This window comes from Carlito syrichta, unplaced genomic scaffold (assembly GCF_000164805.1).
Source record: "Carlito syrichta isolate Samal-C Ts95f unplaced genomic scaffold, Tarsius_syrichta-2.0.1 Scaffold254466, whole genome shotgun sequence".
Taxonomy (NCBI): domain Eukaryota; kingdom Metazoa; phylum Chordata; class Mammalia; order Primates; family Tarsiidae; genus Carlito; species Carlito syrichta.
This window is the reverse complement of record NW_007198562.1, coordinates 112,263-129,657: the sequence shown is the minus strand read 5'-3', so window position 1 is coordinate 129,657 and position 17,395 is coordinate 112,263. Positions and strand designations below refer to the sequence as shown.

The 17,395-nt window shown below is 37.7% G+C and overlaps 1 protein-coding gene across 6 annotated transcripts in view; it reads left to right on the top strand.

Moving 5' to 3' along the window:
* Nucleotides 1-106: 106 nt before the first annotated feature.
* The window catches only part of SLC25A27 (solute carrier family 25 member 27), a 22,404-nt gene continuing 5,115 nt past the window's right edge, over nucleotides 107-17,395 (top strand). For 3 of the 6 annotated variants that reach the window (XM_008052048.2, XM_021709547.1, XM_008052047.2), the window contains exons 1-8: nucleotides 107-482; nucleotides 3,950-4,141; nucleotides 6,124-6,208; nucleotides 9,252-9,374; nucleotides 11,571-11,683; nucleotides 13,124-13,208; nucleotides 14,400-14,492; nucleotides 15,093-15,195. In XM_008052048.2, coding sequence (XP_008050239.1) covers nucleotides 377-482; nucleotides 3,950-4,141; nucleotides 6,124-6,208; nucleotides 9,252-9,374; nucleotides 11,571-11,683; nucleotides 13,124-13,208; nucleotides 14,400-14,492; nucleotides 15,093-15,195 — 900 coding nt within the window. In that variant the 5' untranslated portion in view covers nucleotides 107-376. Of the gene's footprint in view, nucleotides 483-3,949; nucleotides 4,142-6,123; nucleotides 6,209-9,251; nucleotides 9,375-11,570; nucleotides 11,684-13,123; nucleotides 13,209-14,399; nucleotides 14,493-15,092; nucleotides 15,201-17,395 lie in introns of all 6 variants that reach the window. The other 3 variants (XM_021709548.1, XM_008052049.2, XM_021709549.1) reach the window with 3 other exon arrangements.

Below are 17,395 nucleotides of genomic sequence, written 5' to 3'. Positions count from 1 at the left end.
GCAGGACGGGATCAGGGCGGAGGGGAGGTACCAGGGGCTGTTGCCATGGAAACGGGGGAAGGTGGTAGGGGGCCGAAGGCGCAGCGGGGAAGCCGCGCCGCCAGCCAATCAACGAGCGGAACCCGACGGACTACACTTCCCAGAAGCCTCGTGGGCTTCGCTTTGTTTTTCTGCTCTGGGGTGCAGGGGGTTGCCGGACCGCTCCAACCTGCACCTGCCAGGGAGGCTGTAGGTTCGCCCGGCCGAGCCTGCCTAGGGAAATGGTCCCCGCCCGGTCACTCGCCGGTTGAAGAGGGGCGGCCCTGGCAGGGTACTGGCGGCCGCGGCGCGGTGCTGCGGCGAGAAGGGGTGTGTTGTCGTCCTGTCCTGCTGCTGAATGTCCGCCCCGGAGGATGAGGAGAGGCTTTTGCTGCTCACCCAGAGATGGCCCCGGGCGAGCAAGTTCCTACTGTCCGGCTGCGCGGCGACCGTGGCCGAGCTAGGTACCCGGCTGCCCACGCCTGGGCCTCCCGGGCAAGTCGCCGCGGTGCCGCGCTGGGGGAGGGACGCGCGGGAGACTCGGTTCCAGGCTGTGCATCCCGGGAGGCTGTCCCTCTTCCCCCACGCCCGCCTGGCGCTTGTGGCAGGGGCCAGGCCAGCCTTGTGAGGAGGAGGGATTGGAGGTCTCCAAAGTCTTTTCCTTCTCATTTCGTTTCATGCCTCCTTCAGGAGTGTGCTATTGTGCTGGAATGTGTACTTTTAGAAGCTTTCAGGGCTGTCGTTCCTCCGTAGAAATCATTTTCCCATTCTTGAAAATGACCTTTTTGAAACACGATCGATTTTTTTCTTTTTGGGATAAGCTCTGTGATTTATATTCTTACACAGTCTGACTTTGTCATTGTCTTTTGGGTCCAAGTGTGGACCTACTATTGGCACTTCATTTATTAGCCTATCACTCACTAAACATCTACTCAAACACCCCCGGTTACTTGACTTCTTAGAGTTTAACTCATCTATACTGTATTTACTTTCCAGGATTCTGAGAAGTCAATAATATATAAATGCTAAATCCAAGGCAGGACACCCATTAATTGCGACATTACTGTCTTTACTGCAGTACTAGGAAGTATAAATGTATATTTGAAAAGACCCAGTTCTGACCTTCTTACAGGCTGGTGGGAAGAATATAGAGAAAGATATTTACAATGTACTACTTATTATAATGAAACTATTATTAGGTGTCATAAGAGCATAGAAGAAGGACAGTTACCCCCATCTAAATGCTTCAGAGAAAACTTTAAGAGGCCACCTAGAAAGGAATCATGATGCCCTTGTATGAGAAAGTAGTTTATAACAGAGATTCTGTAAGTAAAGGCCTGTGTGTTCTCTTTGAAGCTTTAGCTGTGTATTTTAAGATTACCCTTATATTTTCTTGCCTGTTTAAAAAAAAACAAGAAAAAGAAAAACAGCTTTGATGCTTTATCATTTGTAAATGTTATCTGGTCCTATTCCCAATGGGCTTATTTTGTATTTATAGAATAATCAGCACATGATCTTATTACTGGACCAACAGGTTCATATACCCATTGCCCAATAACATCCAGTACACTGAGATAGCAGGGTTTGCAGCAGAGATAGAGTTTAATGATAGCAGGGAGCTGGGTAAGGAGATAAGAGGACACCTTCAAATCTATCTCCTCAAGGAGTTTTGGGCTGGGTCATGGAGGGCAAGAGGCTGGAGAGTTAGGGTCATTGAGTCATTGATTGATCAGGGTAAGGGAGATGAAATCATTAGGATGTGAAAACTTCATTCTTGGGTGAGTCACCTTCTCCTGGGGTCCTTAAGATCAACTAATGTCAGTAGTCTCACTAGTATACATGGAACAAAAGAATGTCCCAAAGGGAGAACGTAATGTTTTATAATATTCAAGTTGTAATCTATAAAGCAGTTAAAGGGAACCATAATCTTGTAACAAGGTCTTTGTGATTCTGAAGCAATAGGCAAACAGCTATGAGGAAGGGGTCACAGAGCAAGTTGACCTAATTAATTAATGGTGAATTTGCTGCAAACTTGGTCTATTTTCATTTCTCCCTTTCCCTTCTTCCTTGATTTATTTTGTTTGTTTGTTTGTTTGTTTTGAGTTGGAGTCTCACTCTGTCACCCAGACTGGAGTGCAGTGGCTGCTCCCGGCCACCGCAGCCTCGACCTGCTGGGCTCCGGCGATCCTTCTGCCTCAGCCTTCCAAGTAGCCGGAATTACAGGCATGCGCTACCACGCCCGGCTGATTTTTTGATTTACTGTAGAGATGAGGTCTCGCAGCCCAGGCGGGTCTCGAACCCGCGGGCTCAGGCAATCCACTCACCTCAGCCTCCCAAAGGTGCGGGATTACAGGCTGAGCCACTGAGCCTGGCTCTTCCTTGATTTATTTTATAAAATTTTTAGGAATGGCTTCAGTCCGTTTTGTGCTCTTCCATTTTTGACCTTTGGCCCCTCTGTTTTTTTTTTTTTTTTTTCTCTCTCTCCTCTCAAAGCTGGTGGAGAATTTTTTTTTCATGGTTTTTACAGAAATAAAATTCATCAATTTAAGAAAAACTAAAAGATTGCTGAATGATTAGATACATTTCCAGATTTTTTTTTCAAACTGCTGTTTCCCCCCTGTGACTCACTGACTTTTGTACAGGACTATTCCTCCTGTTAAAAATTCATAGAGATAATTGTGGTGATTGGGGGTGGGAGGCAGGGGAATCAAAATATGGTTTAGAGGACAGTTTAGAGGACAAATCAATTCAGGAACTTGAGGCATTACTAAGTAACCAGTAAGAAAACAAAAATTATTTTGAGAGACATAGTTTGTGCTAGTATAGTGGCTCCAATTTCTTTAAACTTTTTCAGTTTCATAATACACACCAATAAAACATTGCTTGAGATCTGTATATGTAAGCTACTTCTGTTTTAGCAAAACTATCAGCAAGATAATTAACTTTTCTAAAGAACAGTGATGAGTTAACATTCCCTTCCTCCCCCCCCACTCTGTTTTTTCTTAGAAAATACATACTAGGGTTTTGTATCAGGTGGTGGTCATTGAAAAGTCTTACATAATTTCTGTAATATTCATGAACTTGTCTGAATGTCATTTTTCAATTATTCAAGACATTGTGCATACAAAGTTATGAGGTTAATCTTCCTTGTACAGCCTTATTTGTTTAACTGCTTTAAGGTTAAAGGTTTATTTCTAATTCAAAACTTAAACATCAGTTGGTACTTGTAAAGAGACCATGAGTAGACCATGTATATAACTTAGAAGTGCTGAAAAAACAACTCAACATATATCTAAAGGACAGAATACTGAGTGTGCAAACCTTGTATATAAAAGATGACATTATAAGTTTCATTGCATCTTCTGTATCTCAAACATCAGGTCAGTGATTAATCTGCATATGAATGTCATCCATGAAATTATAGAACTAGTTTCATCTAGTATTTATTGTAGTACATAAGAATATTTAGTACAGTATTCTAAAGTGACATCAGATCTTAAACAATCATGGCTGCTGTCAAGAGGTTGCCACAGAATAGAGATACATCAAGTTATTTCCTATTGGAAAGCAAATCTTAAGCAAAAATTAAGGACTAAAGTAGGATTTAAACTGAAATTTCTGAATAAAAAGAACCCAAGGCTCATCACTTTTAAATGTTTTGCTGGTGATCTGGAGTGCTCTTGTGTAGTGATTCGTGAATTTGGGAGTATGTGAGAATCAACTGATTCTAAGCCGTCATCAACCCACTAAATTAGAATTCATGGACTTAGGGACTAGGAAATGTAATTTTTAGAAACCTCTCTAGCTGATTCTGATATATTCTAAAATTTGAGAACCATCGACCTTGGGAAAATATTAGTCCTATGATTTTAGAATTTTGTTTGTTTCTCTGAATGTTTTGGGTTTTTCCCTTCGTTTGTTTTTTTGTTAGCAACCTTTCCCCTCGATCTCACAAAAACTCGACTCCAAATGCAAGGAGAAGCTGCTCTTGCTCGATTGGGAGACAGTGCAAAAGAATCTGCCCCCTACAGGGGCATGGTGCGCACAGCCCTAGGGATCATTCAAGAGGAAGGCTTTCTAAAGCTTTGGCAAGGAGTGACACCCGCCATTTACAGACACGTAGGTATTTATCTTGATTCTGGCTGGTAAGTTTGTTATTTGTTCTGTGTTTGTGTCCTTTGCTTTTCTGTTTAGCTGTGTCTAAAAACCAGCAAGTTTTTCCTAATGACATGATAAATGAATATATAGGCTCTTAAGAAGAAAAAAATAAAGAATTAAGAAGTTACTGTCCTAAATTTTTAGAAATGTATATTGAATTATTTAGGGATGAACTATGATGATGTCTCAAAAGCACTTTAAAATAGCAAAAATAAATGAAGCAAATATGGCAAAATGTTAACAATTGCTAAATGTCAATGGTAGATATAGAGTTTGGAATGTTTGAAATAAAGAATTGAAATACGTTTGAAACATTTCCTAAGAAAAAGTTTATTTAAAGTTTAAGAAGGAAGCTGGGCTCGGTGGCTCAGCCTGTAATCCCACACCTTTGGGAGGCTGGGGTGAGTGGATGGCCTGAGCCCGCGGGTTTGAGACCCGCCTGGGCAGTGAGACCTCATCTCTACAATAAGTCAAAAAATCAGCCGGGCGTGGTAGCGCATGCCTGTAATTCCAGCTACTTGGAAGGCTGAGGCGGAAGGATTGCCGGAGCCCAGCAGGTTGAGGCTGCGGTGCTGGGAGCGGCCACTGCACTCCAGTCTGGGCGACCGAGTAAGACTCCAACTCAAAAAAAATAAAAAATAAAAAATGAAATAAAGTTTAAGAAGGAAAACAATGAATAATTATATCGCTTTTCCCCAGTTGAGAAACTTCAAACAACAAATTTAAATTTTTCATGATTTTTGAAAGTTAAAATATATTTACCACAATGCCAAATCTCTCTCCCATACATCTGATGCCAGGCTACTCTGAAAGAGAACAGCATTCAACTATGGCAACAGAGCAAACTGCAACATAGGTGATTTTTCTCTCAGTTCCCCAGGCTATCTAACTAGCTGTATGGGCCTTCAGTCACTCTTAAATGAAAATAGTAGTCACTATGCCAATGAGAACACTTTTCTACTCTGTTTCCAAAGTGACACTCCCAAGGATAGGAGTTGTTGAGTTTTTAGTTTGTGGATAGAAGAACATAAACTTGGCTTCAAAAAGAGGGAGGATAGGTATGGCATTTTTGTCCTCTACATTCATAATGTTTCCTTATGCAAATTGGGACCCTTGATCAGAAAAGTGCCCAGTTCTGATATTTGCTGGCTTAATATTTTTAAGGACTCAGTTCTTCACTGAATTTGTTAGAATATATCCAGAATTATACACAGAGGCTGTTACTGTTTTTGCATGTTGTGCATTTTTGAAATATTAAAATATGTCATCAAACTTTCTGAAATATCAGGAAAGCTTTCTGTATGAATACCATGTGCTTACTTCAATGATTTTGTTTACCATTATTTTTTAATATTTTCTCCTTTTCATCCCATTGCTGTTTTGAGTTTCACTTCTTTTTGTTTGTATCATGCTGATCACATATATTGTTTTACACTTAAGTTGCATTTCGTATGTTTGATATGTGACTGAAAATTTAATTAATATAATAAATTCCCCAATGAATTTATGTATATTGGTTCAATGAAAATGCCTGCTGTGTACCAAGGTATGTAGTAGGGCATTTGAAATAATAAAAAAAATACACAAGAGCCTGTCTAGAGAAGCTCATGCTCTGATGGAAAGATAAGCAAGAAAAACAAGTTAAGTTCTAATCAATATGATAAAGAAAAGATCAGGGAGCAGTTTCTGAAAAACATATTTTTTGAGTTGAGTCTTGAAAGACAAGGAGAACTTAACAAAGCAGAATTATCTGAAGATCAGACAGTGAGTGGGAAGGCCTAAGACTTAGAGCATGCTCCATTTGGAGAAACATCAAGAAGTTCATGTGTCCAGAGCATCAGCCACATGAAAGACACAGCTAGATATTGACTAGGACAGGTCAAAATGTCCTCTTACTTTATTAAACATACAGCTGAATTTACTTCTTTTATGATCTGTTTTACACAGTGTACTCTGGAGGTCGAATGGTCACATATGAACATCTCCGAGAGGTTGTATTTGGCAAAAGTGAAGATAAGCATTATCCCCTTTGGTAAGTTGTGTTTTAAAGTAATTTGGTATTGCCCTAAAGGCTTTAATGTTTATCCAATATATTTATGTAGAATTGTGCATTTTTATACAAATATCCTAAATTATAGCTTTAAAATAAGAAATAATTGCAATATAAATCTAAATTGAGTATTTACTGCAAATTGCATACAAATGTGCATGTACATACATATATGAATTGTATAAAGAGATATTTATTTAATATTTTAACATTAAAATAATCTTTACAGGGTACTTTCTTTATTCCCCTTTCTTTTTTTTTTTTTTGAGTTGGAGTCTCACCCTGTCACCCAGACTGGAGTGCAGTGGCCGCTCCCAGCCACCGGAGCCTCGACCTGGGCTCCGGCGATCCTTCCATCTCAGCCTTCCGAGTAGCCGGAATTACAGGCGTGCGCTACCACGCCCAGCTAATTTTTTGATTTTATTGTAGAGATGAGGTCTCGCCTGCCCAGGCGGGTCTCGAACCCGTGGGCTCAGGCAATCCACTCACCTCAGCCTCCCAAAGGCGCGGGATTACAGGCTGAGCCACCGAGCCCAGTTTTTTGTTCCCCTTTCTACTGAGAACTCTGGGCTTTAGAGTCAGACAGATGGGCTCAGAGTTCTGCTCAACTACTGTGTAACCTGGGCAGACTGCTTTACCCTTTTTGGCTTCAGGTTTCTCAGCTACAGAAGTAATGCCTACTATCGGGTGTATGTTTTCATAGGGTTAGATGAGATGATGAATGTAAGTGCATATTACTTATAATAGAAACACAAAACAATAGGTCATTATAAATAATATACATAAGGTTCTATAAATAAATGTTAAAAATAGAGAACACAGTGGAAAAATAAGGAAATAAATCAATGGGCAGTTCACAAAAGAAGAATTATAAATGTTCTTTAAACATATAAAAATGTTCAAACTCATCAGTAATCAGAGGAATTGATTAAAACTTCCTTTGAACTGTTAGTCATTTTGGAGCATAAATTATCTGTTAAAATGTTTAAATATGTAATCCTTTGACCCAGCTCCTTCTTTATTACTATAATCATTTGGAAATACTTGTACCTGTGCATACAGACAGGCAAATAGACACAAAAAGATACCGACTATAGCTGTGTTGATTAAAGAAAATTTTAAAAATAAATTTAAATAACTATCAATGTGGAAGTAGTTAATTAAGTTGTAATGTATTTATATAGAGAAGCCTAACACAGCTATTGAAGGAGTAAGGTAGATTTCGTATGACTAAGATGGAAAGATGCCTGTAATGTTGTTTCTGGGGTTAAAAAAAAAAGAAAACAACCCAAGCCACAACTGTAAGAAAAGGGCAATAAGTAGAATTTCATATTTCAGGCAAAATCTCTTAGTCCTGTTTCTGAAAAATTATAACATACTATGCTGTGCTAATTGTTTTCCCAGAGCTAATGATGGAGTAGAAGATCAGTAGTCCTTGCATTTTGGAATTTCCTCCAGAAGAGAAAGATCTATGGGGGATGGGTTCTTTTAACCCAATCAGGAGGGTTTTTTCAGTCAATAAATATTTGTTGGATAATGATGGCGTGCCAGTTTTTTACCTGACATTGATCCTATAGTAATGAAAAAGACATAATCCTGCCATCATTCAGCTCACAGTAACAGGGTAAGATGAATAAACAATTAGAAATGTATAAACAATACAGAAGAGAAAATGGTTATGAGATTTGTAAGGGGAAAATGTTGATAACGCACTATGCTCATCATTGTTGGAGAAAGAGGCATTCTCCAAGATTGTTGGTAGAAGTATAAATTGATGCAAGTTCTATGGAAAGCAATTTGGCAGGATCTAGCAAATGTTATGTAATGTTCAAATTTCTTAGTTTAAATTATGTTAGGTAAATAAATTATGGGATATCCATAAAGTGATATGCTATGATGCTATTTTAAAAAATGAGGCAGCCCTATGTGATCTGATAAGATATACAGTTAGAAAACAAAGTACAGAACACTATACAACTTGGCATACCATGTTTGTGCTTTTAAAAAGGAATATTTATACAAAATAAAAGGGACTATTGTATATGCACAAACTGTCAATTACAACTTCATGTTGAAGACTGTGGGTTCTGCACTCACACTGTCTGGATTCACATCTTGGTTTTCCCACTGACCAGTTGTGTGATTTGGGCTATCATTTAACTGTTTGTGCCTCGGTAAAGAGGGAATGAACAACAGAACTAATGTCATAGGGTGATGTGAGAATTAAATGGTATTTTTTAAATGCTGTGAACAGTGCCTGGCATATGAGCCTTCAGTGAATTCACTATTATTACCTCTAGGAAGACATATAAGAACATTGTAATTGTGATTACTTCAGTGGAGGGGAGCTAGGCATAAGGGACTGAAGAACCCTTTTAACTTTATACCCAAATTACTTTAACGTGAAGGGAAAAACAATACCTCTTTACCCCAAAAGACTATTGTAATCTAGGTTCAAGGTGTTTGGAAGTTTGGCTGAGACAGGAAACACAGCAATGGAGAGAAGATGGATCCAAAGCATGTTGAAGTATAATTGTCTGGCTCACCATTGACTCTGAGAGGGTAGGAGAAGGAAAAGTCTAGGAATGAAAAGATTTTCTTCAAAGGGAGGAATGTTTTCAAACCCCCTTCCCTTAGAAAACTGCTAACACAGTTTTAAAAATTTGTCTTACCAGCCTTTGTCTGTTAGGCTGGTTGCCTCTATACTGTTTTTATTCCCCCGTAGTCAGAACTAAACTACAATTCAACTATCAGTTCAGATAAAGCAGCAGACTTTCCTTTGAACATCAGGCCATGTAAAACCTAAAACCTCAGATTTTAATTTTAACTCCTTGTGGTCTTTTAACCCTCCCATCAGTAAACAGTCAAACCATCTGCTTTCCTCTGTGACTTATTTGGGTCTATCCTTTTCTTCATTTTGTCTTAAATCTCTTACCTAGGGTTTGTACTATCTCAGTATTGGGTCATTATAAAATTCATGAAATTGATGGCAACTTTTTAAAAAAGTATTTCCTTTTACAATTAGGAAATCAGTTATTGGAGGGATGATGGCTGGTGTTATTGGCCAGTTTTTAGCCAACCCAACTGACCTAGTGAAGGTTCAAATGCAAATGGAAGGAAAAAGGAAACTCGAAGGAAAACCGTTGCGGTAGGTTCTCCATTTAACTATACCTTCCTTTTCCCTGGCTGTAATCATGTTTTGAACATGTATGTAATAGATTTATCACCCAGTATTCATTAACGACATTAATGCTGACTTTTTTTTTTTTTTTTTTGAGTTGGAGTCTCACTCTGTCGCCCAGACTGGAGTGCAGTGGCCGCTCCCGGCCACCGCAGCCTCGACCTGCTGGGCTCCGGCGATCCTTCCGCCTCAGCCTTCCAAGTAGCCGGAATTACAGGCATGCACTACCGCACCCGGCTGATATTTTGGTTTATTGTAGAGATGAGGTCTCGCTGCCCAGGCAGATCTCGAACCCGCAGGCTCAGGCAATCCACTCACCTCAGCCTCCCAAAGGCGCAGGATTACGGGCTGAGCCACCGAGCCCAGCTAATGCTGACTTTTTTAATGTGGGAGTTATATTCATTCAGAGGAGAGCTATGCTGGATCTTTTCTTTGCATTACAAAGTGTACATATTGTCTACCAGACAAATTATGTATGCACGGTTCTTTGCTGCTTTTCCTAGCTAAGGCAGCTAGACTTGTCATGTCCCCTAATTCAGGTTAATATAAAGAGTTTGATCATTAAATTTGCTCTGGTATGAATCCCAGTATTGCCATTGTGGCTTGGTGTTGTGGAAGTCACTTGACATTTCTGGTCTCTTGTGTTTTTATTTTTAAAGAGGGCTGTTTCAAAAGTTTTTCACAACGGTTAACATGCCTGGCCTATTAGTGCCAAAAAATCTTACTTTCTTTCTCTTTCTCCAAAAAAGAAGAGAAGTAGCAAGGTTAACATTGCATATGAGTCTAACTTTCTTGTTGAATCCCATTCCTCCCACATCTTGCAGCTCTCTTGTTCCCTAATTTAACAGATTTTTAAAATTATGCTTTTGTGATATAAAATCCTCCTATTGCATCACCCTACATTATTGAAGCCTGCTTTTCTTCAAAGGGCTTCATGTTTACCAGTTTATCAAAATACCACTTAGCCAATTTCCCTTAGGAAAGAGATAACATCTTGCAGATAGATAAGCCCTTCACAGGCAAGAGGGAAAGTGCAGGGTGACCGGAGCCAGTACAAAGAGAGGTGCTCCTCTGAGCACTTCAGGTTTGTAGCTAAGCCAGAGGCAAAAGGGATATTTGGGGCTGTCTTTGGGAGTTCACCACTGAACACTGCTTTCTGCCTCCCTCTTCCTTGATCTGACTCTGTGAAAAATGAGGTTAGACTGCTGCAGTCTTTAAAAGACGGAGAAAATATGCATAGCAGAGAAGAAGGCACTACTCTGACTTCACCAAGAGTTTATAGAATCCAAGGGCCCATTTTGTCATTTTGTAATGATTTTGAATTACTAAATAACAGGGGAAAGTGATGCTGCCTTGTTGGATAGAAGGAAAAAATTGGTTATTGGGATCTAGAAATTTCTGACTTTTTAACTATCCTCTAGGGGTTTTTTTCTTCTCTTTGTTCCTAATGTTGGAAATTTTTGGTTTGACTAAATGTTGTAGTGAAAAATATGAACCTTGAAGTCAGACAACCTGGGGTTCAAATCCAGTCTTTACCACTTTTGGCTTTATAATCATAGTCAAGTTCCTTAACCATTCTAAGCCTAAGTTTCCTCAAATGTAAATTGGAATGATAATACATACTCATAGATTATTCAAGACTAAAATGCATCTCATGTATATGAAATGCTTGGCTCCTAATAAGTCATGATAAATTTTAACTATAATGATCATTGTCCATGATCATAACTTACCATTGTAGCATAATAGCAGTAATGCACTCCCAATAACTAATATGTGTACTGATGATATGAACTATCAAGAAAGGTATTTTGATCTCTGTAATAATCTGAGATGAGAAGATGATGACATAATTTATAAAGATTTTCATTAAAAATGTTTAAGTCAGGTACATGCATAATGAACATTTGTATATCTAACCCTGAATTGTACCCCACATCTTTAAAATTTTTAAAAAATGTTTAAATCAAAATGTTGGCCTTTTTATAGAGTATTAAGTTTATCTGGAAATTAGACTTATGTTGATAGCTTTAACCTCTATGAATTCTGGATAAATAAGATGTAATTTTACTCTAAATTATAACAGCTATAGCTGAAGCTTATTCCATTGTACTCTACACACAGGACTATAGAGTTTTTACATTTCATTATTATTTCCCTTAGATTTCGTGGTGTTCATCATGCATTTGCAAAAATCTTGGCTGAAGGAGGAATACGTGGGCTTTGGGCAGGCTGGATACCCAATATTCAAAGAGCAGCGCTGGTGAATATGGGAGGTAATAGAAACTTTCTTAGATTCTGAGAAGTTCCAATGACCTTAATAGTTATATGTACTTGGGGAAATGGAAATTTATATTTTTTATTTTTCAAAACATATATTGGTGTCAGGCTGCATAGATGTTGTATTGACATAGTTGAATATATTCCCTAGAGCATTTTCATTTCATTCTACTATGGTATATGAAAAGGGTTTCCTAAAACAGGCAAATTGTGGTGATAAGAAGATAAGGTCAAATTATTTCTAAGGTTTCCTTTCCAGTCCAGACCATCCTTTAAGAGTCAAACTGATATAACTATCTGATAGTCATTATATCCAGAATGTCCAAATCCTTCTCCCTGGTCCTCTTTCTCCTAGCCCTAAATAATCTATCTTGTACAGCCTGCCCCTTCAGGCTAGAAATCTGAATGTCTCCCTAACTCATCCCTGCCCCTCACTTCCCATATTCATGTACCAATTTCTTTTGTCTTCTGAATACTTCTTAAAAGTTTCTTCCCTCTAATACCTGCTTAGTATCCTTAAAATGACTATTTCTACAATACCAGCCATCAAAACCTCTCAACTTGACCATTGCCACAAACATCTACCTGGTCTCCTCCTCTATCCTCAAATGTGTACCCAGTATCCAGAGTGATTTATCTGAAACGCAGATTTGGACATGTTATTGGTGTCCTTAAAACCCTCTACTAGTTTGTCATCATCTACAGAATAAAGTGAAAATTTTAGAATGTGACATAGGAGGTCTGCAAAATCTGACCTATACCTTCAGGGAACTGAGAAATTCATTGATTCCCCTGCAAAAAGTGAAGCAGAAAGTCATGAACTGAAAGGTTCCATTCATCCCTCAACACAGAGCAAGGATTTTTGCTCATTGTGTCTTCCATGCCTCTTTCTCCAGAGCCTGTAAAAGTGTCAGGTGCTCAGATGGTAGGCACTCAAATAATGGTGAATGATTACATGTACTTGTCCATTCTTGCCTCAGTACAACTTATTTCTCTATACTTTAGTGTGGGTAACCTTTATCTCCAGCATTGTGATGCCATTCCTCTGTTTAAAACACTTCAATAGCTCTTCATTGTCATTAGAAAAAAGTATAAAAGACTTAATGTTGAATAATTGCCAGCACCTTTTGTTTATAAGTGATAGGATCTCAACTCAACCTAACTTTAGCTTAAAAAAGTAATTTATTGACTCAAATATTGAAAGACCCAGAGTAAGCAGACTTTAGCAGAATTCAGATGTTCAAATTATACAGTTGACTTTTTGTCTCTTCCTCTTTTCCTCTCCTTTCATCTTAGCTCTGTTTTCCCCTGCTTGAGAACAACTATGGTATCTTTCATCCTGGTACACATTCCTTCCTCAAGCCTAGCATATTCTTGATACAAAAGACATTCACTGTTGCATGAATGAATATTCAACTTTCTTTTTCCATTCCCAGATTTAACCACTTATGATACAGTGAAACACTACTTGGTATTGAATACACCACTTGAGGATAATATTATGACGCATGGTTTATCAAGGTAAGTGATAAGATGATTTAGTTTTCATACTCAGTGGTCTGTCACAGAAACAAAGAACAGAGTACCATATGTTTTCACTTATAAGCGGACCTTGAACAATTATAATACTATAAGAAAGGAATTGGCAGTAGTGGGAAACTGTCAGGGAATGGGGGGTGGGATTGGCAGTTGAGGGAAACTGCTAGGGGAGGGAGGGTCACACCTCATCAACAAGGGCACCTGCATAATCAACGTTTGTATACCTAACCCTGAATTGTATCCCACATGTTTATAATAATAAAAAAGCATTCAAAAAAAAGATAGTTTTAGTTTGACTCTATTTTTTTAATATCACTTTTCTTCCATATTTGGCATAAATTCTTTTGGCTCATTTGGTCGGGAATTTATTGATATCACCCCCAGAGAAGGTACTAGTACATTTTTAAAGAATAATTTTCTTAAAGTTTGTGGCAGTTAGAATGGGGAAGAGACAAAGTTGCAGAATAATTCAGATTAAACCTCCCAAAATATTTTCACCATATTGGGGTCATCCCAGGAGCAGGTTATGATGATCGACTCTCCAACTCAATTCAACAGATATGTCTGAGCCCCTTTTATGTTAAAGGCATTGTGCAGGGCCCTGCAGTAGGTACAAAAAGAGTAAACTCAAGTCCTGCCTGCATATGCTGTTCCATCTGCTTGTAACACTCTTCCTCCAAGTTTTCATGGAGAGGTATCGTTTTCACCACTCAATTCTTCTGCCACCCCAAGAGTCTTTTCCTGACTGCTTTTCACCCAGTTACTCCCAGTCACATTCCCCATTTTATTTTTGTCATAGCTCTTATCAGCTTCTGAAATTATTTATTTCTCTTCTGTCTCTTTCCAAGTGGAATGTAAGCTTCTTGAGGGCAAGTTGTTACCTGTCTGTTCACTACTTAAGAGTATGCCTGGCACCAGCAGGTACTTAAGGCATATTTGTTGGCTGGCATTCTTTTTTTTAAAATTTTTTCTACCTCTTCAATGAATTAATCTGGCATTGATTTTAAGCTAAAGGAACATTCTTGTTATTATATTTAGCTTTCTATTCTTTCTAAATATCAAATTCTGTTTCTTAAAGTAGAAACTATCTTTTCTTAAAGTAGAAAGTCTTCTTAAAGTTTTCTTAAAGTAGAAACTATATTATCTTTCGATTTCATTTATTTGTATTTGTAGTTTATGTTCAGGACTGGTAGCTTCTATTCTGGGAACACCTGCTGATGTCATTAAAAGCCGCATAATGAATCAACCACGAGATAAACAAGGAAGGTAGTGGAAAGTCTTCAGTATTCATGTGCTTGAATGTCTATAATAATGTTATTTTTAAAAGATGCTTTCCTGTGTTTATTCTTGATAGAAATATATTTGTGTATTTTTGGGAAAATTGAATAAATTGTTTTTATGCAATTACTTGCTTTTTGATGAAAAAGTGCTGTGCATTTTGGGAAATGAGCTAATTAACAATCATATTATTTAAACACAAAGTATTCATTGTGACTTTATTGTTTTCACATAGCTTTTGAAAGTATACTCTGCTGAAAATTTACAGAGCCCTTTCTTCAGAAGCTTATGACGTACGGGTAACCTAGAGGATTTGATATGCAATAGTGTGTTCTCTTTGGAAGAGATCAGATGAGAGTACATTCTAAGTATAAGTTCAAGGTTAGGGTGAATCAGAAGAGTCAACTTTGAAAATATATTTAAAACAAAAGAAATTATCTATATCTGTAGAACCACAAGTATTATTTGTTCTAAACCAAAGGAAATGTATAACTTGTGATAAGTTTCCTCAGACTATTTTATTTCTTTTTATTTGTACATCTTTTTACACAGAAGAACTTTAACAAAAGTTTCTTGTTTTCGTCATAGGGGACTTCTGTATAAATCATCAACTGACTGTTTGATTCAAGCTGTTCAAGGTGAAGGATTCATGAGTCTGTATAAAGGCTTTTTACCGTCTTGGCTGAGAATGGTAAAGTTAGGTTTTTCTTTTGTTTTTCTTTTTTTGTACTTAAATTACTTGTAATCTATAAGTATTTTCCCTTTTCTCTTCTGATTTGCAGCGTGGCTCTGCCCCTAAATTAAGGCCCTTTCTTTCTTTTTAAAATCTTTTTTGTTTTTGTTTTGTTTTGCTTTTTACCACTCTTCAGAGTTATATTGCCTTCCTTGGTAGATTAAGGTAAAATAAATCAGTTATATTCATTAATGAAAAGATTGATAGTCTGTTATAGAGCCAGTAGACAGATTTCTGTAATGTAAAACCTTTAAACAGTATATTTAGTTATATTTTAATTATAGTAGTTTGGGACAGATATACAGATTTTACACTAGAGACCGTTACTATGACAAATTTACAGTTTCAAACAAAATTTGTTACTTTGGTGGCAAATGTTACATTACCCACTAATACTTATTATCACCAAACTCTGCTTAACAAGAAAGTATTATGCCATTTTTGTTTGGCTTAGATGTTATTTTTATTCCAGTGAACTAAGATGTAGAATTAGATGACTTGTTTAAGCAACATAGCAAAATAATAAAAATAAGGTATTCACATCTTTTGTACATTAGAAAATATTTGAATGAGTTATGTGTTTAGAAATTCAAGCAATCAAAAATTAATACAATATATTATCTTTTAATTATATATAATGTAATACATTTTTTTATATTTTGTTTTATTTTTTATTTTTGAGAAAGCAGGTTTTTTTTGAGAGGACAGAAAAGCTCCCACAGTGGGAGGGGACCTGAGGGTGTTGTCCTACATATATATTTTAAATTAAGTACTTATTCCTTGCAAAGCTCTGTACTAAGGGCTTTAGCTTCGAATAAGAAACTCTAAGGGATGACTGGTATGGGAAGAGTGTATGCTGCTATGGAAATATATAGCACATGAGTACAGCCTAGGCTGGGAGAATAAGCAACCCTCCTTGGAGAATGAACTTCTGAATTTAGGTTTAGAGAATAAGTAGGACTTAGCCAGGTAAAAAGGGCAGACAGAAACATTCTATATGGAGGGATAGTTGGAGTGGACAGAGTACATGATGAGTTCAAGGAAACCCAGCACGCCAAGGTACAGAGACCTTGTGGAGGGAGGCAAAGGGTGTAGCCAGAGAGAGGCAGACAACAGATTAGGAAGACCCATATGAGCCAAAAGAGTGATGGATAGCAGTTTGATAAAATAAGGATTTTTAGAAAAATCATTTTGGTTGCCATGCGGGTTGAGAAAAGGCCAGGTGTAGTGATAAAGTGAAAGGTAATGGTGGCTTGGATGAGAGTATGACAATGGGGACAGAATATAGATTAAACAAATATTTAGGAGGTAGAAAAAAGATAGAAACATGACCGATTGGATGGGGATGGGAGAATGGTTAGAGGAGATATAGAAAAGACAGGCTTCACTCCCAGATTCCTGCCCTGAGCAACTGATGATGTTATAATTTTCTAAAATGAAGGTCATTTGTAATGAAGAAGATTTGGGGATAAAATAAGTTTAGTTTAAGGTATGTGACATTTTGGCTATCCATAGGACATTTGAATAGAGATGTCCAGATAATGAACTGAATATATTCTCTAGATCTTAGGAAACAATACAGCAATGGAGATTTAGATTTGAACACTGCCCATATATAGATGGCAATTGAAACTTTAGTAATAAATGATATCACTAAGGGTTATTAAGTGTTTGTGTATTAACACTAAGTTAATAGCCAAAGTCCTTGGCAATATCTGATAAAAGGTATACCAGAGTTTAAACATTTTTTGGTAGTCTTCATGATACCTAGATGTCAAACTGGCTATTTCTTACTGGAAAGGTAGATTTTGATTTGGCCCTCATGAACCAGGCACTATTATAGGTGCCAGTAATACTGAGGAATAAGACAGAGTCTTATTTGTACTAGAGGAGCTTATAGTGAGATGTATAAATGAAACATGCAAGGTGTTAAAATTGCAGTCATAATAAAAAGTACTAAATAAATACTTCTAGAGTGGAAGGGGTTTAAAAGTTTTTTTAGGCCAGGCTCAGTGGCTCAACCTGTAATCCCATGCTTTGGGAGGCCGAGGTGAGTGAATTGCCTGAGCCCATGGGTTCGAGACCTCATCTCTACAATAAAAAAAATTAGCCAGGCGTGGTAGCGTGCGCCTGTAGTTTCAGCTACTTGGAAGGCTGA